The sequence below is a fragment of the Trichechus manatus genome, unplaced genomic scaffold (assembly GCF_000243295.1).
Source record: "Trichechus manatus latirostris isolate Lorelei unplaced genomic scaffold, TriManLat1.0 scaffold00009, whole genome shotgun sequence".
Lineage (NCBI taxonomy): Eukaryota > Metazoa > Chordata > Mammalia > Sirenia > Trichechidae > Trichechus > Trichechus manatus.
Window position 1 is genome coordinate 15,007,227 of NW_004443945.1, and position 25,440 is coordinate 15,032,666.

At 36.9% G+C, this 25,440-nt stretch overlaps 1 protein-coding gene across 1 annotated transcript in view; it reads right to left on the minus strand.

The window, feature by feature from the left end:
• Positions 1 to 323: 323 nt before the first annotated feature.
• The window catches only part of ATP6V1C1 (ATPase H+ transporting V1 subunit C1), a 48,702-nt gene continuing 23,585 nt past the window's right edge, over positions 324 to 25,440 (minus strand). The window contains exons 4-12 of the mRNA XM_004370713.2: positions 23,697 to 23,791; positions 19,990 to 20,081; positions 18,620 to 18,718; positions 16,959 to 17,027; positions 9,698 to 9,790; positions 9,511 to 9,604; positions 7,963 to 8,060; positions 6,824 to 6,950; positions 324 to 977 (exon numbers count right to left, since the gene is read on the minus strand). Of these exons, the coding sequence (XP_004370770.1) occupies positions 882 to 977; positions 6,824 to 6,950; positions 7,963 to 8,060; positions 9,511 to 9,604; positions 9,698 to 9,790; positions 16,959 to 17,027; positions 18,620 to 18,718; positions 19,990 to 20,081; positions 23,697 to 23,791 (863 nt within the window). The 3' untranslated portion in view covers positions 324 to 881. The remainder of the gene's footprint in view (positions 978 to 6,823; positions 6,951 to 7,962; positions 8,061 to 9,510; positions 9,605 to 9,697; positions 9,791 to 16,958; positions 17,028 to 18,619; positions 18,719 to 19,989; positions 20,082 to 23,696; positions 23,792 to 25,440) is intronic.

Below are 25,440 nucleotides of genomic sequence, written 5' to 3' on the forward strand. Positions count from 1 at the left end.
TTTTATACTGATAGATCTTAAAACGAAACAAGGAAAACAAAAACTTAGGCAAAAAAATGAGTAAGCTACATAATTTTGCTATACTTTATTCAAAATTGGCCCTACATCCTAATTATTTAAGGGAACTAAAAGTTTAGTGAATAAATGTAAAATACCCATTATTTGTTGAAGACTAATATTCAAGTCTGTGCTCTGACTCAAATTTGGCACAATTAAATCATTTGCCAGTCAGACACAAACTGTCACCTCAGCATGTAAAAAATGCCTGAAGTAACACAGCAAGTTAGCTATGACATCATTTATTAGACTCTCAAACTGAACTGGACTCTTCTGAAGTTACACACACCACAATACACCTTTGCACAGGTCATTTTATTCTCTCCTGTGGGTGTTGACAGTGCTCACAGATTATAATTTGAAACATTCAGAAAGCACATACCTGAACATTGTCACACTTCTTTACATCACGATTCAAGAACTATTAAACAGTTATGTCTACTAAATACAGTGAACAAAATGGTATAAGTGTTTACACCATTCCTTTGTAAACAAGGTCTTTGTGCACAATAGTAACAAATGGAATTGATGCATACCACAATATCAATGAGGAAAGACCTTCTCTTTAAATAAACTATTCTGTTCATAAATAAACTCTGATTTTTTTTAGTACACATTTACAGACCTGATCAACAAAAAGAAACAATACACATATTTTCCCTTAAGAAAATGTTGAGAAATGGACCACTATGGGAGAAGTCACCCAGGTAAGGGGCTCAGAAGCAAGCAAAGGGTAAAAGAGTTAAAAGTACTATCATACGGCAATCTATTTCTGTTAGCATATACCAACACAAGGACAAGACTGTCTGGCGAGGAGCTCATTTTTACTTGAATTCCAGCAAGTTGCAATCAATCTTGTAGTACACATAGGGGTAGTATTCCTGTTGACTGAGGTTTAAGCCTGGAATATCCATAGGAGCCTATGGGAAAAATCAGACGATTATTCAATTATGTAGTTAACCTACTGCCATTGAGTCAATTTCAACTCAGAGCAACCCCCCTAGCGTTTCCAAGGCTGTAAATCTCTACAGAAGCAGACTACTACATCTTTTTCCTGCAGAGCCACTGGTGATTGCGAACTGCCAATCTTTCGGTTAGCAGTCAAGCGCTTTATCCACTGTGCCACCAGGGCTCCTAATTATGCAGTTACAGAACCTGAAAAAAGAAGGAAAAAAGTATTACCACTTACCTTTTTTACTGAACACCTACTCTGCACTAAATTTATACACTTAGGCTAATTTAACCTGAGTTAGGTATTATCATCTCCATTTTGCAAAAGAGGAAACTGAGTCTCAGAAAGGTTGACAGAGACTAATACAGCCAGATTCAAGCTCTCTTTGACTCAAAACCCTATGTGTTAAACCAGGACTCTACCACTCTTTTTCATGTATACCGTAAAAAATTACTTATTTAATCTTGGGCTTAGGGTAGAGTTTAGTACTGAGCTTCTGTAATACAAGGCTTATAAAATGTTGGATAAAAGTAAACTAAGTGTGGTTTTAAAGATATCACTTACTATATATGCATGTTGTAAGAATTTACTGGTAGCAAATTATGTAATGAATAGTCAGGCCTCATATTTTGACCACAATTCTACGAAAATGTAGAAACTCATTTCCTGCATTTTCTTCTATCTGGTAAGAAAAACTGGTTTTTCATGAGTTCTAACTAATGCACACATGAGATCCTGTCAATTTTAGAAAAATGGTGGTTGCCTTTATGCTTATCTATTGACTCCACTAATTCTACTAAATAAAATTAAAATTACTACTTATTTTAGTCCTCTTTGCAATATAGTTTTTGTAAACAACTAGTATCACTGGTTGTTTCTGTATTTCTGCAGCTATAAAACATCTATAGCAAGATAATACTGGCTTTTAGAAATAGTAAGAAGCAAAAGCTCTAACTAGCACTAAACAAGCTAAAATATTTTAACACAAAATACACCAAACCCACATGAACCACAGCTTCATCTGTCCTGAGACCAGAAGAACTAGATGGTGCCTGGCTACTACTACCCACTGTTCTGACCAGGGACACAACAGATGGTCCCAGACAGAATGGGAGAAAAATGTAGAACAAACCTCAAATTTCTAACAAAGGCCAGACCTACTGGACCAGTAGAGACTAGACAAACCCCCAAGATTATCACCCTGAGATACCCTTTAAACTTGAAACTAAACCCACTCCCGAAGGTCACCTTTCGGCCAAAGAACAGATAGGCTCATAAAATAAACAACATCACCCGTGAGTACCGTGCTCCTTTAAATAATCAGCTATACAAGACCAAATGGTCAATATCTACCATAAAGCAAACATGGAGGGTTGGGTAGGGGAGGGAGGGCAGAGAAACTAGATTCATGGAAACAGAACAACCAGAATGGAAATAATGAGAATGTAAGCAATGTCACTGAATGATATGCAGAGAAATTGTTAAATGGGAACCTAATTTGCCATGTAAACTTTCACCATAAAAAAAGAATGTTACCACTGGGAAAATCGGATAAAGTATACAATGGATCTCTCTGTATTATTTTTTACAACCCCAAGTGAATCTACAATCACCTCAATAAACATTTTCACTTAAAAAAATAAAAAAAACCCCACCAAACCCAAATTGTTAACCTGGCACTACTCCTTCTGGCCTTTATCTTATGGTGAGCTATCGAGATCAAGAGAAAATGATTTTGGGGGAGCAGAGTGAAGAGAAATGTTTGGAAATTAGAATACTGTTGATCAAATGGATTTTAGTAACATGTAGTAACACTCTCATTAATTTACAGTCATTATACTTTTTCCTGGTTCAGTGGTAGAATTCCCTCCTTCCACACAGGAGACCTGAGTTCAATTCCTGGCCAATGCTCTTCATGCACAACCACCACCTATCTGTCAGCGGAGGCTTTTGTACTGCTGTGATACTAAACACGTTTCAGTAGAGCTTCCAGGCTAAAACAGACTAGGAACAAAGGCCTGTCAATCTTTCGTAAATCAGCCAATGAAAACCCTATGGATCACAACGGTCCGACCCCATCATGCATGGGGTTGCCATAAGACGGGGGCCAAAGTAACGGCAGCTAACAACAACAACAAACCTTTTTCTAAACTTTTTGCCCTTATTTTTAATGGCTGGGGGTTGTGGGGGAAGACAGAAAGCCAACAGAAAGTGAGTGTTTACTAGATGCATGCATGCAAACATACATTTATAGGTACTGTTATGTAATTAACAGGAACACCACCTATTATGTAATAATAAATACAGATTAATAATCCGTCTTCTCTTTTCTTCCTTATATACCTGTTTAGTACGCTAGACTTCCACCATTCATTTATTCACAAGTATTTACTGAACAGGATGAGGTTCTGTGAGTGTGTCAGGAGCAGGCCAGAGGGGAAAGGAGAAGTAATTACCACCCAAGCTCTAGGTAGCATATGAAAGTGCTATAAGAACTGTGTAGAACAGTGTTTCCCCATATACAACTCTGCCTCAGAAACACCAAGGGCACTTTTTAAACATCCAGATTGCTAGATCCAATTCCCAAAGAGTCAGTTCAGAAAGTCTGGGGACTGTGACATGCAGCCAGGCTTGGAACCCACCCACATGGAACACGCTCTGGAAGTTCAAAGCAGCAGCTGTGCTTGAAATATCTGAGTAGAAATATCTGAGCTTGACTTTGAAGAACAAGGAGTTTGGCAGAAGGAAGCCCTGAGAAGAGTAATGGAAAAAAAGAAACAGCAAGAACGTGAAAGCATTGGTGAAACCTCAGGAACAGAGGCAGCTGGCTGAAAGTGCCTGCATGGGCCCTGGGCAACAGAGGAAGCCAAGCCTGTGCCTTGTACTTCCGTGTTCACCGTCAGTGAGGCCTTCCTTTGCGTTATACAAATGGAGCAGTCAGTCATAGTTCCTGACTGGAAATTATTATTAGCTCTATAATGCTCAGGTTCTACCATTTCCCTTTAAAAGGTTCCAAAGAGTTACCAGCAATGCCTTTAAAAAAATTCATTAATTATAAAAATTATAAATGTTCTAAAATTTATATACCTCACTCCTAAAGCCAGCAGCATGCTCAGTGAGGAAACCTTAGAGACCTTCCCTCTAAAGCAAGGAAAAAGACAAGGATGTCACTAACTCCACAACTAATAACACTGTTCTGAAGATACTAGGCAATGCAATCAGAATAGAGAAAACAATACCATGTCAATCAAGCAATCAAGTTTGTCAATGACTGCCTTTGAAAGTATGTGCCCATAGTTTTGAAAATATCTTTATTAGAACCAGTGGAAGACCTATTACATCTTGCTGAGCAAAGACAATGTACAAAGCATTAATCTCCAAAATACTTGTATCATGCGCTAAAAACAAAACTAAACAAATGCCACCAAAAAAAAAGAATAGAGAAAAAACTAAAGCATAAGAACAGGAAAAGACGAAACAATTTGCAGGTGACACTCATAATACATCTGGGAAACCAAAGAGAACCAATGATGAACTAATTCAAACAATAAATAACTTCTCTCATAAACAGAGAAATGTAAATTAAAATTACACTGAAACACTCTCTCTCACCCATCAGATTGGCAAGATCTACTGGCGAGGCGGTGGGAACAGGCACTCTCACACACTGCTGGTGGGAATGCGAAACGGTACAAGACCTATGAAGGACAATTTTAAACCATCTTCTAACAAAACTACATATACGTTTACCCTTCAACCCAGCAAATCTCACTTCTGGGAATTTACTTGAAGATATACCTCCAATAATATGGCCAAAGTGTTTAACTGTGTGTTGTTACAAAGTCTACATGAGTCCCTGAAAGCAAGAAAGGCTGGAAAACACGATACCCTCTAAGGTATTATATCCATCAGAAAGCCTTGGATGTAAAGGTGGATAAGATGATGTTCATGGCTGTTATGCCTAGAGCATCCCTCAGAGTTTAGGTCTTCGAGATAAACCACAGGCCATCAAAAATCTGTAGACTTCTGTTTGCTTTGAAAACTGTATTTATATAAGGAAATAATGTAAACGTATGCATGTCTTCATTTTATATACTTGCAACTGTAAAGAAAAAAAATGACGTTCACACACTATAGTTCAGCTCTACCTATTATTTCAGTGGTACCTTTAATATGCTTTCTACACAGTTATTTAGAAGTAACACTTCTAAGGAGAATCTGAGAAAGAAAGAGCATTACAGTTATAAAAAGCCTCATTTAACCCTCCAACAATAATCTATAGGAGGTACTATTATTATCCCCATTTTATAGGTGAGAAAACTGAGGAAGTAACATACAGGTAATTCGTCTAAGGTCATAGCCACTGAGTGATAAAGCCAGAATGTTAACTCAGAAAATCTTGTCCACAGCTCATGTCTTCAACTATTACATTCTGCTGTTTTTTAAAAATCTTTCCTAAAGTATAAGATTCCTCGCTTGAGAATTCAGGGATATCAAACATAAGATTGTTAACCGTATATATACACTAATCAGGGATTTTATAACAAGGTGTGTTTTGGGTAAAAGGTAAAGAGGAAGTAACACAATAAAACAGGTTGCAATAGGATTTAAAAAGTAATGGAAAAAAATAAACCTTTTTTCTGAAAGTAACCCCTCGGCCTAGAAGAGTTAAGAAAGGCTCAAGTCCTGCGTCTCTAGATCCTCCACTCACTAGTCTAATGGTCCTACACAAAGGCCTTAAAATGTCCTGGGACTGCAGGATTTTCATGAAATCAAATCTATCGATGTTTTTTCTTCTGTGATTTATTTTCCCCATCACACCATTACTATTCCACTTAGTCCTCTCCTACCAAGAGAACAAGTTTTGGTTTTGTTTTTAATGATCTGGGGTTTTGTTCTTGTTACTGTTTTTGTTTCTTACATTATTTAAATTAGTGTTGATCAAAGCATGGTCCACGAACAGGTACTAGTCTACCAACTGTTCGTTACCATGTCATAACAAGGTAAGTACAGAACTGCAAAGTTCACAGTTAGAAACTTCCGTAACAATTTGACAGGGTAATTTTCTGTCTTTTGAGGCTAATAGACAAATTTGGACTTTATTTTGTACGTTTAATAAAGTAATGGGGAAAAAAACCAAACATTTTTCCAGAGGCAGCCCCTCTACCTGGAAGACTTAAGAAAGTCTTGAGTGCCAGTTTCAGTTCTAGATCCTCCACCCACTAGTCTAGTGGTCTTGGGCAAATGTCTTACAATGTCCTAGGACTGTAATTCTGCACGTAGAAAAGAGGGATTATAAAAGCTATACCTCGTTGATTTCTTTCAAAGATTTAAAGGCTAAATTAAAAGAAAAACTGCATGTGAAGGCCCCCAGCAAACTGCCAACCCAGTACATACATGTTAGTTGAATGAGACTTTCAACAGAAATTTTTTTAAGTTCTATGACAATATAAGCTCAAGAACAAACAAAAACATTGAAAACATTTTAAACACTATAAGAGAAATCTGTAAGGGGAATTATTCCATTTTAATAATAAGATGGAAAAAGGCTTAGAGCAATAATGCCTTAGAAACACCAGCTCAGGCAATATGGCTACATCAGTTAGCCAAGCTTAAGTTCCTCACAACATGAGTCAGTCATGCCACACCGTACGTTAACTACTTGCTCCCTTTATCTAAACAAACTCAGAGTTAACTGAAGACCTCAGATTAATAAAGTATCACAACATTTACTATCCCTTTTGTATCTTCTCCAAATAATTTTTCCTGAAATTCATTCCAGTTCTTACTCTGCCAAGGCTCTCTAGTACTTACATCAATAATAGCTGCTGCACTGCTGTCTAGATGTTTATACAATTCATATAATACTTCTCTCAGTTTCTTGATTGTTTTCTTATTGGGTTGAAGTAGCATTGCTTGAAAGTTCACTGGCAAGCCATACCTTATAAGGAAGCAGAAATACAGTATACAAGTAAACACATAAAGAGATTTTCTTTTTAAAGTAAATATTCACGTACTGTTTTAATCACAGTTAAAGGGGAGAGGGAATCTCATTTTAATGACCCCCTTTACAAGTTCAACTAATACACACAGAAATTCAGACCCTCTCTGGTTCTGTCTGCTAGAAATATCTCTTTCAAGTAAGAGGCTATTCTCTTCTAGGAATTACTTTAATTACTACTGAATTTTTAAGGTAATCTATGAATACCCTCAGGAAATAGGGATAATACGTAAGCTTAATAAATACTTTCATAATAATAAAGAACATGAAATTGCCCACATCTACTCTGACGGTTTGAGGAAATTTAAAAATAATAAGCACTGTTGCAAGTAAGTTATTTAACTATTTCAATTATGAGCAACATGTATAGACAATCACAAGATGATTAAGTATCTCCAAATGTTAAACTATTTTAGGTTGATATACCGAAACTACATGTAAAATATTTGAAGAGCTTCCTTTTAAACAAAAACCTGTTGAGTTGATTCTGACTCACAGCAACCCTATAGGGCAGAGGAGAACTGCTCCATAGGGCTTCCTAGGCTATGATCTTTACGGAAGCAGACTGCCACATCTTTTACCTGCAGAGCAGCTGGTAGGTTTGAACTGCTGACCTTTCAGTTAGCAGCCAAGCGCTTAACCACTGTGCCACCAGGGCTCCTTCCTTTTATAAAAAACATTGGCTAATATCTTATGATCTACTTTTAACTTAAATTTTACATAAGAAAAGAACCAGAGAGTACAGCAGCATGGATCTCTTTCTCTAAACCTGATGTTAAGGGACAAGACTAATACACACTTTATAACCTGTATACTGACAATTTCTCCTTTATGATTAGCCCTTTGGTTTCTCAATTCAATTTCATATTATTGGACTGTGTTATAATGGAGGACCAACATAAAGAAACCTAAGAACTCTTGACTCTCAAGTTTCTCAATTTACTTTCTTTACCTTAAAACAGACTCAACAAAAACCCTTAATGCTTTCACATGAATCCAAGCAATAAACGCCTCACTGAAATTCACTTTCAGCCACCGCACAAGTGGTCCCTATGAAAAGGGGGGAAAAGAATCAATTACTGGAAATTTGATCTTGAAAAAAGCAATTAGATAGAAAAAATATTTTTAAAGAAATAAATATCCACTCAGGAATCTACAGAATTAAATCACCTTATATTTCTCTAAAAATATTACAAGTATTATTCTCGTTATCTCAGACACTTTACCCTAAACTAGGTTAAAAGGTGAGCTACTACTCCATAACTCTCTTAACAGATATTAAAATACATAGAACCAATTTACTACATAGAAAAAGGCATATGATTTAATAAAAGTAGTTTAAACTGGTACAAAATATGGGGGTGTCCTAGGTTTGAAAACCAAAACCAATACTCTAAAACATTTAATGTTATTTAAAATTCAACTTAAAAACAACTTCCCAGGAACAAAGACAAAATAGTTACGTAGACAAGTCATTGAATATCCCTAGGTCTCAGTTTTCTCATCTGTGATTGATCTAGTTAGATCTCTAAAACCTATTCACGCTCTAAAATTTTAATGGCTTTATTATGTAATATAAGTTCCTTGTGAACTTAAAATATTTTAATATGATTTCCAGTACTAAATAAAAATATCTCTTTAAAGGAATAGATTTCACGTAACTTAATGCCTCCTCTCCATATTTAAAAGATACACATTATCAATTCAGCTAATAGTTACCTGGATAACATTAGGCACATGTGGATATACCAACCAATTAATTTAAGCAAAAATTATAACAACAACAAAAAAAGGTGAAAATCTTTGATTAAAACGTGTTCTTAAAAAGGATTTTACACTGGACATTACTTGGGTAGTTTTCTCCCAACAGAGATGATGTAATTTGTAAAGCACTTGAAATCATTTTAAATGAAATTTGGCTTTATTTGCTTTCACATTACAAGAGAAATACATTTTCACTGATCACGTTTCCCCTCCCACACAAGCTTTTAATCTTCACAGTAATCCTACCCTTGATGATGGCAAGAAAGTTGATACCCATCTTTCAGTTTCACAACTCCATCCCTGCTCCCCATTATGCCTCGAATACTAACTGTTCAATGATTAAAATACAAGCTGCTTCAACAAAAGACTGAGGCATTAAAAAAATCTGCCTCAAGAAAATGCAAATTCTTACTGCAAAGAAGACTTTATTATTTAACTAAAATACCCTACTAATAATACCCTACACTACAGGAGCATTAACTAAAACACTGCATTTAAAATTAAATTTTGACAAGGATTTAGAAGGAATAATTTATTTTAAGGTCTGCCTTTTAAGATAACTACTCACAAATCTAAGCTTCCTTAGAGAAAATTCACTGATAATTCAATTGAAAAAAATAATAAACACAACTGTCTTAAAAGCAAAACCAGAAAAACTTTACTTTCTCTTAAATCAAAGCAATACCACTTTATCTTGTGTTTAACATTGATATTACTAAATATTAAGAACACATACAAATTGCTTCTTCTTGTCAGTAGAAAGCCTGTTCATTTCTTCTTTATCTGCTTTCATCTCCTCTTCATTATACTGGAAGTCACGAACGATGAATCTAAATTTGAGGGAGGAAAACAAAATTGTTCAAGCTGTGTACAGTTGATCTAACAAATTCAAAAACAACGTCTGAAAAAAATAATAATCTTACTTGTTTTCCCTGGCTTTGTGTCTGAAGTCATCAACTGCCTTCCGAAACAAGGTAACATTACAAAGGTAGCTGTCTTGGTCCTCTGAGAGAACGCTATGAGAAAAATTCCATTTAGAGATTTACATTTATTTCTCTCCTTCATATAAAAGGAAGAATTCAGAAATGGGGAGGAGGAGAAACAGTAAGGTCTAACAGGCCTCACCAGCACATCAATTCTAATCATCTACATTGCTTCAAACACTGATGGCGTTAACTCAATAGTTAACTTGAACACTAAGAACCATGATTTTCAACCTTTAAGAGTATCAGGCTGACCTAGGCAAAACTGTCCAGTAGGTGGCTTGTTTCCAGTGTCTCTTTCCTTGCTTGTTAAGTACCCTCTTCTCTTCTGGAAGACTACTTCTCATCTGTCCATCCCAGCCCATCCCCAGTGAGCCTGGCCCACTCTCTCTGCACTGTCAGTACCTCAGATCTTTCCTTTTCTCCCACCACACACTAATCAAAAATTGATAAATGCGACTATCTTAAGTAACCGCTGAGTAAACACACTTTTATGTGTCTCAGGGGTCCATTCTAAGTGTTAGAAGGTTCAAGTGAAGTCAGAACTTCTATCCGGTCACAGTGTATGGACATCACTGGAAAGAACTTTCCAGACACATCAGGAAATTTTAACTGTCAAGTAAGTTTGTAATGCTTTGGGGAAAAGTTCATATATAGCATGATTCTAAATTTGGCTTTCAAAAATTACTTACAGCTACTTACATATGTAAACCCGTATGCAAGGTCTACATAAGGCTCACGCCGTTCTACAGTGATGGTCTTGGGGTGGGAGAACATTACTTGGGGGTGATGAGGGTCTCTTCTCCTTTTTATTTTTCATGTTTCTGGGGTGTTTCTAATATGATGCTTTGTTTTTATTTACAATGTGTTACTTCCACAATCAAAAATAAAAGTTCTACAAGACTGAGGAAGTGCTTGTGGAATGCAAAGATACTTTGTTAGACACACACACACACAAAAGAAAAGAAAAAGCTAGTTTTGTTTCCCCAGGAAGCCTAAGAACTGCCGGTTAGTCAAGTAAATTCAGGAGGCAACTACAATGCTTAACTTCAGAATGCCTTTAAAAACAAAACCCACCCCAGCTCGTCAGCCAACCACAGGATCGACTGCCCCCGCAGTGGGACCTGCAGACACCGGTGGGAGTACTGATCACTGTAATCAGGGACATGTAGAGAAACTGCTCTGGATTGATAATGTTTAAGTCTCCGTTCAAACCGTGCCTTTCTCAAAACTATGACCCTTACTTCTTGCTCCCAGTGCCTATCAAACCCAAAAGGCAGCTACCAAGTGGACAGAGTTGGTAATAATAAAATCTTTTTCGCCAGGACCGACTCAGTGATAATAAAATCTTTTTTTGCCAGGACTGACTCAGTGATGTGCAAATTAGTTGAGATCAAAACAAATCCAAACCCAACTTGACAGGCTACTTCAGACAGATAAATGGTATTCCACCATTACCATATTAATCCTTTAAATTTACACAGCACTTTGCTATCCTGAAAGCCCTTTCAAAAGCATTTGATGCTTGGCACGGCCACATCAGTGAACAGGGTATCTATTATGCAGATTCCTATCTGTCACATAGAGACCCGGGCACAAAGTTGTACGATTTACTCAAAATCCTTACACTGAAAGAAGCCAAGATAAAAACTCAGTCTTGTTTTATTACTAGAATCACATTGCACCACTTTATTAAAGTAAGATTAAAAAATCACTTGCTTTTCCTTCTAATCTTCAAGAAAGGTATTTCTTAAAACCTTATAAAAAGCAAACAAAAAAACCATGAGTTCTAAGTGTGATCGATTTTTAGTCATTTAGCATGTACTAGGGCTCGATACATGTGCCAAGCTCTTGCTAAATATTAGGAATAAACACTGAGACATGTTTCCCTGACCTCAAGGAGGTGAAGTCTATAAAGGAAACAAACAGGTTACTACAGACAGAGTTTTAAGCACTACAGTAAAACCTGTGAAAGCCAGAACCTCTGTAAGACAGAAACCTGTCACAGAAGGAAAACTCAAGTATTTTCCACTAAACAGAGAGTGATAGTCAAGTGGTGACTGTGCTGTGTTAAAGGTGAAAAACTTGCAAGATCTGGAAAAATAAGGCAGTCCCATCGAGTTCCAGCTCTCACAGATTTCACTGACTAATAGAAGATGTATATGATACATTGGGGCAAAAAGGAATGAATAACTTTGCCTGAGGGGCACAAAAGAGGTAGTGCCAAGTGGAAGTCTGAAAGACAGGCAAAGGAGAGAAGAAAATCCCAGGCAGACTCTCACATGCAAATGTCTGCAGGTGGAATAGGTGGTGTGTTTGGAGAACTACCAGAAATTAAGTATAGCCGGAACATACGGCACAAAGAGGTGTGTATATGTGTGTTGTGAGGAGACAGTAAAAGTGAGGAAAAACAGGGTTTTAAGTGGGAGTAACAGACAGACTTGTGTATCACCAAGAGGCAAATGGCAGTAATGTGGAGGACTGATGAGAGGGGGAAATACTGGCGATAAGGAGTTAATGACAATTACAAAGATCCAGGCAAGACATGATGAAATCTAAACTGAAGCAGTAGCAGTAAGTACAGGAGAAAAAAGAACAGTTTAAAGTAGGCTGAAACAAGAAATTGTTGATACTTGGCCATTTCTGACCTATGAAACAGTCACTTCATAAGGTTCAACAAATACTATGGAAAGTAGAAATGACAACTGATTAGATGGGGGCTGAGGGAGAGGTAAAAGTCTAACATGCCTGACTACCATGCCTCTGGTTTAGATCTCTAGGTACACGCTGCTGCCACATGCTACAAGGGAAATGAACAGGTTGAGACTGGGACTGGTGGTTTGCCTACGGAACATCTGCATGGAGTGGACCAGTAGGAACCTGGTTATACGGGTCTAAAGCTATGGAGGGAAAGCAGGCTACAGATGGAGACTAGAGCGATGGGTGTGGATGAAACAGCCTGGCAGAAGAACAGACTGCCCCGCTGAAATGGAATAGCCTAAGTCTGGAGTGACCAATATTCAGGGCCACCGATTCTTCCAGTTCACCCAACAATTCAGGCATAGATAGGAAACTCAAAATAAAGATTCAATCAAGATGAGAGTTTTCATAAGGTCACAGGGGCCAGAGGTGATGGTGCTGCCAAGAGAATGGCTGAAGTGGTGACTAAAGAGTCTAGGTCAAAAAGAGAGGAAGCATGATTCCAAGGAAATCAACAAAGACAATGCAAATAAAGGGTTGGGGGACTGGAGATGCAGACAAGGTCAAACAGCAGGTTCAATGGGAATGGGAAAGCTCAAGAGAAGATTTTGGTCTAGGAGTTAGATTACAGACAGGATTCCAGACATAGAGCTTTTCTAGTGGTTGAGGGTGAGGCCAACGGAACAGGCTGTAGAAATCAAGCAGAGGTGACGATCCATGGGCTGCAGGCACCAGGGAGCTGAGAAGCCAAATGTTAGATGGATTTTAAACCAAGGCAAAACCAAAGTGATCTTAAGCGATATGAGACCCAAGTAAATGTTATGGATTGAAATGTGTCCCCCAAAAATATGTTTATCAATTTGGCTAGGCTATGATTCTCAGCACTGTGTGACTATCCACCATTTTGTGATCTGATGTGATTTTCCTGTGTTGTAAATCCTACCTCTATGATGTTAATGAGACAGGACTCAATCTGTAAGACTGGACTGTGTCTTAAACCAATCTCTTTTGAGACATAAAAGAGAGAAGGGAGCAGGGACACAGGGGCACCTCATACCATCAAGAAGGCAATGCCCGAAGCAGAGTGCATCCTTTGGACCCGAGATTCCTGCACAGAGAAGCTCCTAGAACAGAGGACTGATGACAAGGACCTTCTCCCACAGCCAAAAGAGAAAGAAAGCCTTCCCCTGGAGCTGACGCCCTGAATTTGGACTTGTAACCTACTAGACTGAGAGAGAATAAACTTCTCTTTGTTAAAGCCATCCACTTCTGGTATTTCTGTTATAGCAGCACTAGATGACTAAGATAGTAAAGAAACAAAATGAAAGCCACGAGAAAAGGAAGGAAATGAGAAAGTAACATCTTTTAATAACTAAGCATGGACTTGAACCCTCCCCAGATGGGATGTTGGCCAAGAGCGATGCTTGAAAGGGGGCTTAGTATAGTTTAACCTAATATGCGCAAGCTCCACTAGGTTCAAATAAATAACCCAAACTCTTTCTCTTCCTTTAGTTTTACTGTTATGTAGAAGTAATAACACTATCTTCTAACAGATGCAACTAGGCTACAGGAAATGAGAATTCAATGGCTAGTCAATGTTTTTCAGATATTTCCTGCCATTTTCAGTCACCCATGTAACTATTAATGCTCTCCAGAGCTTCCCACTGCTACTTATCTCTTTCCTAAAACCTGCCATCCCCTCTACTCACTCCTACACCTGTTCCATTGCCCCAACCTATCTTCCCTGCCTTTCTTCATAAAAGTTATCTTTTCAACCCCGGCTCCAAAACACAAGACAATCTTTTCTCCGTACAATGGCTACTATCATTTTTTTTCCAGGCCTTCCTAGCTAGGATCCTTTGCTTCATTTGAAATTCTAGCTTCCCGAACAAAAACCTCTGTAAAGCACCAATGACTTTGTGGTGCTGTTTCAAAGGGCTGGGACCTCTCACAAGGTCAGAGTGTACTTATGAGTCATCTGTAGCACAAGGATTGCCTGCATTAAAATGTTCCTGCTTGGTCCTTTTTTTATTTTAAACTTACTAACATGATTTTCACAAGATCTAAATCTCTGAAGAAATATTTTTTTCCAGATACGTGCACATATTTAATAATATTACTTATGCTACAAACATCTTGTATCTACAATATTCAAAATTTTTAAAACAAAAATAATACCCAAGTATCACCATTGACATTGTCTGAGTTGTGTTTTCATTTGGGGGTCACAAGTCACTTGCCCTCAAAAGAAAACTCCATGAGAGGATAACCTGTTTTCTGGAAACCTTAGAATTCTTCTTTAAAAATAATTTTTATTTTTTGTTGTTGTTGAGAATATACACAGCAGGACATACACCAATTCAACAATTTCTACATGTACAATTCAGTGACAGTGATTACTTTCTTCAAGTTGTGAAACCATTCTCAACCTCCTTTCCCGAGCTGTTTCTTTCCCATTAACATAAACTCACTGTTCCCTAAGTTTTCTATCTAATCTTTCCAGTTGCTGTTGTCAATCTGATCCCATATAAAAATATCTTAAAAGAACACAATGCTCAAGGCAGACATTCTTTACCAGTTAAGCTAAACTACTGTTTGGTTTTAAGAAGGCTTCAGGGGATATTTTTGGTTTAAGCTTTAAAGATTATCTCAGGGCAATAGTTTCAGGGGTTCATCCAGCCACCATGGCTCCCGAAATTCTGGATTCCATGAGAATCTGAAATTCTGCTCTGCATTTTCTCCCCTTTGATCATGATTCTTCTACAGAATCTGTAATCAAAACATGCAGTAATGGTAGCCAGGCACCATCCAGTTATTCTGGTCTCATGGCAAACGAGGCAATTGTTCATGGAGGCAATTAGCTACACATTCCATATCCTCCTCCTATTCCTGTCTTCCTTCCTCTGCTGCTCCAGATGAAGTAATATTTTTAAAGTCCTTCTTTTGGAAAAAATCTGGGCCTACTTAACTAGCCTACACACCACTTGCCTGGAAATCTGGCTTGGCATATGCACAGCTGTGGAGGACATTCTCTGCATACTGAGTCCTCACTCTTCTATTCCACCTGCCACCTAGACATGAAGTCAACCTCTATAGCTTTAATGCCCTACAGAGCACAGGTGAGAAGGTGACATCTGTCAGGATAAACCACTGAGTGAAAAATTATCAAGGTACAACTGTAGTCTTCAGTTTACATTTGAAGGGCTGGTTTTATTTCCTCAAAAATGGGGAAAAAAATTCATGATGAGCATAAGTTTGTTGTTTAAAATATCAGTATTTGTGAAACTACAATAACTGTACTAGTTCATATTTTACATACCCTACCAACTCTTAAAATAACCTCATAATACCAAAAAGGTACTATGCTCACTTTACAGATAAAGAAAATGAGGCCCAGAGAAGTTAAAAGACTTACCCCAGGTCACACAGCAAGTTGGTAGCAGAACCAGCATTATAACTCAGATCCCTGGATCCAGGACTCTTTCCATTATACTAAGCTACCTCCCATATGACACAATGAAACTGGAAAAGAAAATATTTCATGGGCCTGGCCTTACTAATACCACCTACCTCTTTACTATCTCCTATACCTTCCTTCCAACAGGTTGCCTCCTCCTAAGGCGTATACATACAAAAGAATCCTTTCTGGGCTGCATATACCCTGTATTCAAATATTTCCCCAAGGAACACTTCATGTGGCAATGTCAGAATATAAGAAAAAATAACATGTATAGTCAGAAGAGTACAGAATCTGGAGCTAACAGACCTGAGTTCTAGTCCTATGACTTGGACACATACAGTCATACATCTTAGGCAACTATTTTAACTTTTCAGCATTTGGACTTTCTCATGAAGGAGAATGACAACTATCTGAACCACTTCACAGGATTGTTGTAAATATCAAATTAGACAACATATGGTAAACCTGTAAATAAAAAAATGCTTTATAAAAGTCTTTTTTTTAATTATTATTTAAGGAAAGCATAGATTGTGTAAATTCTATCCTCACTGGAAAGTGATAGAGAAGATTTGGAGGTAAAAGCAGTACTCTAGTAGAATATTCTAGTAGCCATTCTGGTATACCTCCTTTGCAAGGTAAAATGAAGAATTGTAGCCACAAAGCAGGTATGCGATGAATACTGAATGAAGAATTTTCAGAAGGCAGCACAGTACAGCAGAAAAAGTACCACATCAGAGACCTGGGTTCTGGTTCTAGTCCTGCCACTAATGACATGTGTTGACTCTGGGCTAATGACTTGACTTCTATGGCCTCAAACTTCTGCATCTATAAACATGAGTGGGTCAAACAGTCTGTGCACAGTCTCTTCCAAGTCTAAAATTAAGATAACTAGAGCTAATGTAACTCCTTCATTTGCAAGGTGAAAATGATGGTTCTAAAACTGTAAATTCACTGCAAAATAAAGATAGAAAAGATATTTCCAAATCCAAACCATAAAAGGAATTCTAGAAAATAAACAGTTTTACAGAGACTACTACTTACTTGCTAGACCTTGGAACTACCATCTCAGCTAGTGTTTCATACTGCTTAATCCAATCATTGTGGTTTAACCTGCAGAAAAAGTATAAGCAGCATTGGAGAAGAATAAATAATGCTACTACTTGTCATATCCAGGAAAAGAAAAAAAATATGGGACAAATAGGAAACTCAGCTACAGCAAGTATACCTCATATCTAACAAACAATTCTTCTGGTTTCCTACTGAGAATGAATTCCAAGTACACTCAGTAAAGCAGGAAATACAGTCCACCACCCTCTCATATCCAGTAACTACTGTACAAGAGGTACATCCTAGAACTAAGCTTGGAAAGGAATAAAGCAAATTTTAAATGCTAAATTACAATCAAATGTTATGGTTGATACACATTATTTCATTTAAAAAAAAAGACAATGTTGAAATCCCTATCATTTCTACTATGTGGTCACCATGAAGGGTTGGATAAAACTATTATTTACTGGATGTACACAGTACCAGGAAGTATTAATAAATAAAGTGGCAGTAAACTACGTTGCCAAGGAACACTACGTAACAACCTTGTCTAGAGGCCACTGGCTTTTGGGGGTATGGGGAGAAACAACTATGTCTGAGATTTAAAATTCAGAATAAGTGTTTGTTTCATTCTGTTGTACACAGGGTCACTATGAGTTGGAACTGACTCAACGGCACCTAACAACAATAATAACAGTGTTTGCAGGCCAGGACAGAGAATAATGCATTACGTAAGATGACCTAGGTCCTATATTTCAATTACAGTGTACAGAAAACTATGAATGCTTCTAGTTTTAAAAAAAATTTTTAAATAAAGGTTGAATGAGACAAACCTTTTATCTAGGTAAAGGTTATTTTCCTACATAGTATAAAAGCACAAATACAGAGATGTTTACTATAAATAATCAGTGTTCCAGTACAGCAGGGAGGAATTATGTAACTAAAACACAAAGCAAAACTTCTGGAACCAAACCCTTAATTTTAAGCCCATCTCCATGTGCAAAGTAGAATCCAGAAGCCTATATTCTGCAATAAGGAGAAAAAAATGAAGAAGTCAGCCACTGTAAATTCCATGGAGGTACCTTTCCCACCCCTTTCCAGGTGGTATCCTGACAACTCATAGTGACACTATAGGACAGAGTAGAACTGCCCGATAGGGTTTCCAAGGCATGTAATCTTTATGGAAACAGACTGCCACATCTTTCTCCCACAGAGCGGGCTGGGGGAATTGAACTGCCGACCTTTTGGTTAGCAGCTGAGTGCTTAACCACTGCACCACGAGGGCTCCTAATTTCATCCTAATCAGTCATAAAGACTTTTCAGAAAAACAAACACCTTCCTTACTATTTTGAAAAATCTAAAATCTGTTTTTAAAAAAAGTCAATTAAGTATTATTTAATTTTTTAATGAGCCAACTCTACCAAGCTACTGAATTTGATTTGGAATCTCAATTTATAACTGGTATCTCCATTATCAAGTTACGAACTAAATTCTACTGTATGTGTCACATGAATACATGCTGGCTGACAGAATGAATGGCAAGGTTATAGTCCCTTTACACTTTGGTTTTATGAAACTTAAAATTTCAATACTAGACACTAAAATTTTTTTTGTATTTTAACAAGTAAAAAACCTTTTGTAACAGAAAGACATACTTTGGAACTACCACCAATAATGTGATGAGATACTCTGAATCAAGAACAAAGTCATCCTTCTTCACAATTTCTGCTAGACTTCGAGTTAGCAAACTTCCCCTGAAGAATAAGAAAAAAATCATTAGGTCAATAATTATGTGCTGTAATTATATGAAGTTATGTGTGAGAATAACGAAACAAGAGGTTAATCACAGTCACACATACCACGTACATTTCTCAAGAGTGAAATGAACCTTGATTAACAATTTCATAAGAAGTCAAAATTCAGCCGAATATTTCCCACCCTGCAACCAAAGACATGTCTGCAAAACTTATCAAAAGTTGCCTCTAGAATCTCCCTCTGTATTTGCTTTAACTCAGCTTTTCTCTCGATTACATACATAACACCTTGACTGGGAAAGTGCTACCCATTAGACATCAATTAAAACGTTACTTCATTATAATTATGAAATTATATCATCTAAGCACAATCTTTAGTTTTCTCCCCTCTCCCTGGGTATCATTTGAAACCAGGCAATTTTGGTTAGTTAGCACAATAATCAACTCTTTTAAGCAAGTCTTCATTTGGTCTTCTAGTATAGTATCCAACCAATTTTCCTCTGTGAGAGGAATGCATAATCTAAATAATTCAGTTCTTAAAGCTACACTCGTAGTAGTCATACCAAATAAAAAATCAACCAAAGCAAGTGTGTCCTATTTTAAGAAAATCAACTGTGTGAAAATCTAAACTTGGTAAATAGGTAAGTTAGAGAGTAAAATAAAATAAAAGGGGTGGATCTTCTACAGAAGTCTTTTAAGGAGGCCTGGTGGCACCGTGGTTAAGTGCTCAGCTGCTAACCGAAAAGTCAGTGATCTGAACCCACCAGCTGCTCCACAGAAGAAAAGATCTGGCAGTCTGCTTCCGTGAAGATTACAGCCTTGAAAACCCTATGGGGTAGTTCTACTTTGTCCTACAGGGTCACTGTGAGTCGGAATCACCTTGATGGCAACAGGTTTGGCTTTTTTGTTTCTACAGAATTCTTTTAGGCAGCAGATATGCGATTAAACTATGATTTGATTTAAAAACAATTAAATTTAGAAAAAATTTCAGTGAAATGTCCAATGGATAAAAGTAATAAACCAGAATCTAATTCTATTCACAAGTATTAATTATGAAACAAGTATAATAAAGCAGGCTCACATCTGTTTTAATTAGCCTGAATTCTATTAACTTACTTTAATGAACTGTTCTCCATGAACAGAAAAAGCAACATAATTATAGAAACAACATGAACTGGAATTTACTAAATTCTAACAATATCTAATTCAACACGTGTTAGATTTCTGTTTCCCCAATTTTTAATATTCACATATATATGTGATATGCTTACGCATTCTTTCGCTCCAAATTCTGAAGGTTCCCTTTCAGGTTATTGTATGCAGATGCTCGAGATTTCAGGTCATTATCAATCTGAGTTACTCCCTTTAAAAAAAAGAAGAAGAAATAGGCAAAATTTCCCTAAAACTTTCTTAAATCTGCCTCTACTGATACAATTAAAGTGGCTATATTTTTACACTAACTTTTACCAAAAAACGCACTAGTTGCTGATCTAAGAATATTCTATTATTTTAAAAGCATAGCTATAAAAGGTCATGTTTTAAATAAGCTGCTTCATTTTTAACGATCATGAATCTTTTCTACTAATAATATTTTAGTCTTAAGTATTTTAATTATTATTACTGTATCAAACCTGTTGCCGGCGAGTTGACTGTGACTCATAAGATCCTATAGGGCAGAATATAACTGCCCCGTTGGGCTTCCAAGGCTGTAATCTTTACGGAAGCAGACTGCTACATCTTTCTCCCAAGAAACAGATGGTGGGTTCGAACCACTGACCTTTGGGTTGGCAGCTGAACACTTAACCACTGCACCACCAGGGTTCTTATATTACCTGCTACATCCTGTGTATGGAATCTAGGTCACTGGGTTTGGGGATTACTAATTAAAGTCTCCTGTTCACTAGCCTGAAAGATTAATTTCTAAAAGGAACTAAATTACGTAAGAGAATTTCTTTGTTCACAACCCTATTATCATTACACAAAGCATTTTCCCTATGACATTAAAAATTTAGTTGAATTTATTTATAAATGTCACCAAAGATGATTTTTTCCAAAAGAGAGCTTTCAAAAAAATCTCCAACAACTTTGAAAACACAAAGTAGGAGATTTAAAATTTGAAGAGCTGGTTTGAACTCATGGCTGTACCACAATCAGCTGTGTGGCACTGAGGTAAGCCACTTTACCTTTAAGACTATTTCCCTTCTGTAAAATAAAGTATAAATATTGGCTCAGATCTGATACATACAAAAAAAACTTTCAAAATAATGTCATACCCTCTAAATTAAAAATGCTTATAACCTAATACAGTGATTTTTCTGGCTGTACTCAAAACATGGCTCATTAATCATTAGTTCTATTTTAATCAGATATACTAATGTAAATAAGTAGCTTAAAATTAAGACTATCAATTTCATTTCCACAAGATATAAAATGTACATTTTTCTGTGTCTTAATTTTTTGCATCTATAAAATTGTAAGGCTGAAGGATTTCCAAGTTCTCAATTTTAAAATTCCAAAATTGTATTCTCCTGATAACACTACAATCTACCAAAAAGAATACAAGATGTTAAATAGCATGTATTTCATGCTGATTAGACTGAAAATCAGGTCAGATTAAAACTGACCATCTCTAACTAGCCTCCTTTTCCTTTCCCTTTAAGCACTGCACTTTTACAGAATGTCTGGCTCAATTTTTAATTCTCAATGCAATAGAAAAATCATTGATGTTAACTTGAATTTAAGCATGTTTCATGTGATTTGTGGCCATGTAACCATAGATTAAAAGGTTACCCTATTACAAATGTCATCCTCATGAGTGATTACAACATTTCTACTATGTAACTTCCTACTCATAATTTTAGTAAACTGAGGTTCAAATTTTTGTCCATTTCTTTTTACTGTTCAATTTACTGCTCACTGAATAGAAGAGACTGGATGTACATTTTTCTAGATAATCCTGATCTGAGGAATTTTCTCAAGCTGAGTAATGTTACATATTTAAAACATGAGGTCTTTAATTCGATTTGTCAAGGTTTTATATGACGTCCTGATGTCAACTTTCCTTTAACAGCCTCATCTGTTTGCTACTCTACCACTTACCTAATGCCACAACTACAATAATCTTCTTTTCCTAGATTCTACATGCTCGTTCCCCCCTCCATGACCTTATAAACGCTGTCCTCTCTTAGTCCCTCTCTTGTGTGCCTGCACTCCAACTTGCCCTTTCAGACCCCGCTCAAATATCACCTTCTGTGAAACTTTCCATGACTCACTAATAGTTCAATCCTCTGTGTTCCCACAGCACCTTGTTATTATGTTTCTGTATCTATCTCTTTGGTTTCTTCCCTCGCTCCAAACTCAATTTGAAGATTATGAGCAGTATTTCTTGATCTTTGTATTCCCAGAGCCTAGCTTATATGCTTGGCACATTTGATGTACTCAAAGTACATGAAGAATTAAACTAGCATTAAAATTGAACTTTTCTATTAAAATTATTTTACACATGTTGTTCTTTGAGTCATGTCTGTCCTCAGATCTTAACAAGCTAAACTGTACTTTTCACCCTAACCAGGCCCTTAAAATTATTGGCAAACAATAGGTCCTTGTAGTTTGCGATCGACTGCTAACCTAAAGGTTGATGGTTCAAACCCACCCCACAGATCTTTGGAAGAAAGGCCTAGTGATGTGCTTCCTTAAAGATTACAGCCAGGAGAATCCTATGGCACAGTTCTACTTTGTTCCACATGGAGTCGCCGTGAGTTGGAACCAACTCGACGACAACGGGTTTGAAATTTTTTTTTTTTTTTTTTTGTCTATTTGTCTCATTATAATTTCTGGTAAGAATTTTACACTTTCTCTCAAGCTCAAGGATTCTCAATATAAAACTTGTTGCCATCAAGTTGATTCCGATTCATAGCAACCCTACATGACAGAGCAGAACTGCCCCATAGGGTTTTTCCAAGGAGCGGCTGATAGATTTGAACTGCTGACCTTTTGGTTAGCAGCCATAGTTCTTAACCACTGCACCATCAGGGCTTCCTCAATATAAAAGAAACTCTTTATTTAGTGAGTTAGTGGATGGGTTTCAGGGTTCCTGTACTCTCTGCAATTGTGCGTAATACCATGCGATACGTGAATATGTGCACTTTTATGGGTAGACGACCAATACTGCAAGTCACAAGGGGTCAGAGACCCCACAAGGTTTAATATTTTTAATCAGTTGTTGTTAGCTGCCATCCTGTTGGCTCCAACTCATGGCAACTTTATGCATAACAGAACTAAAAGATCCCCAGTCCTGTGCCATCTTCATGGTCCTCTGTGAGTACCATATATAAAACATGCCTAAATGACTACTAAGAAGCCCTGGTGGCACAGTGGCTAAGTGTTCGGCTGCAAACCAAAAGGTCAGTGGTTGGAACCCACCAGCCGCTCTGTGGGACCAAGATGCGGCAGCGTGCTTCCATAAAGACTTACAGCCTTAGAAACCCTATGGGGCAGTTCTACTCTGTCCAACTTTCTGTGAGTTGGAACTGACTCGACAGCAACAGGTTTGGTTTTCATTTTTCTTTAAAAATTTTTCTTGTTTAAAAATTGTTGATGCATCATTTGAAAGTTAATGAGGCAAATAAGTAAACTTGGGTAATCTACCCATGAAAGTGTTAAATATATATATTTAATAGATTATCTTTTAGAGCAGTTTTAAGTTTATAGAAAAACTGTGCAGAAAGTACAGAGTTCCCATATACTCTCCTTCCCCCCAACTCACTGTTTCTCCTACTTTTAACATTTTACATTCTTGTGAGTTATATAACATCTTTTTTTAGTAAGGTTTTAACAAGCATACCTCCTGTTTGTATCTGTGACATATAGTTAAGATGCTTTGTCAAAAACCTAAAAAGTATTTCATAGTAAAATACTTACTTATAAAATAAATCCACTACAAATCAGCGCACCCTCCCTGTCTCAATTTCACTCTTACCTTGGCAATTATTTCAGATATATTTTTCAGGGACTGCTTGATTGGGTATTTGGCCATGTCCCACTGGAATCTTGTTATATATGTGACCAAGTCAACTGAAATGAGAGAATAATTGTTGAAGATGAAGCAATGAATTTTTTTATAGCTTGTTACACAATAATACATTTTAATGCTGAAAATGGCCTTAAAAAAAAATCAGTAAAGATCTTATTTCTGAAGAGCCCTGATTAAATAAATATGGAACTACATTAAGTAACATGGATTAATCAAAACTCTTACCTTGTAATCTAGCCAGATCTTTTCTCCTGACTCAAAACTTGAACGTACATATTAAGACACTTCCTCTATTTTCATGATTTAATAAATGGAATATGCATATACCCATGATACTCCTCCCACAGGAGAAAGAGACTTGAATATTAAGAAGCTAATTCAAATTATCTCCTCAATAAGTAGAAGCTGAGAAAAATATGTTCTTCCTCTGCCAACTTACCCACACAAACTGAAAATGAACCTGCCAGTTAAAAGTATGCGATGATAGTTTTTAGAAGTCTACACTGGGTGAAGCCTACACTGCATGTAATCCTTGGGTGGCGCAAACGGTTAAGTGCTCAACTACTAGCTTATACAGTTTGAACCCACCCAGAAGCACTTTGGAAGACATGCCTAGTGATCTGCTTCCAAAAGATCACAGCCTTGAAAACCCTATGGCGCAGTTCTACTCTGCTACAGGTCAGAATCGAAACAACTCAATGCCAACTAACAACAACGCACTTCAACAATCTTCAAAATACAGATCCATTCACTCTCAAATGGGGAGAATAAAAACTGGGGAGCCAAAGTGACACGTAAACTACTTGGAAGTTTAGGAATCAAGACAACTTTACCCTCAAATCTGACAGGATCAAGGTCAGAGAAACCAAATGTCAAGTATGACAAAGCTAACTAACAAAACAGTTCATATCAAAATATCTTTCTCTCCTCGACTTCTCCTTACATTATACCCACAGCCAACAACACAGATGATATTCCAGAAGTAATTTTAGATGCACTGTCCCACAAACTGTCCAGCCCCATTTCACCTACTACATTGACTGCCCTAGTTCATCAAATACCTAGAAGATCAATAAAGACATCATAAATTAACATATCTCCCTCCGGATGTCCTAAAACACAAATCGATGGAAACGGTAAAAAATTAGGTCAGATCATTATAACAAAGGGTAAGAATAAATTACTATCTTTTTTTATTGATTAAATAAATATTTACTGAATATCTATTTGCAAGAATAAATGAGATTAGAGAACACTGGATTTAAAATACAATGACCTAACATAGCAGGCAACACAGTACATAATTAAAAATCACTTTTTATTACAATGACTTACATCATTAAAGACAGACCTATTAAAATGAAGCAAATGCTAAAGATATTTCACAGGAAAATAACAAATATAAGTATAAACGACAACAATAAGGTCAAAGCTATCTTTACAAAGCCATTATTAACACAGAGCAAACTCTATGTAAATATTTGTTTGTAGCTATGGAGAGGTCAGTAGCATAATATTTTATGAGTACTAACAAAACCTGTTGCCTATGAGTTGATTTCGACTCATAGCGACTCTGTAAGCACAGAGCAGAACTGCCCCATAGGGTTTCCAAGGCTGTAAATCTTTCGGGAAGCAGACTGTCACATCCTTCTCCCGTGGAGCAGCTGGTGAGTTCGAACCACCAACCTTT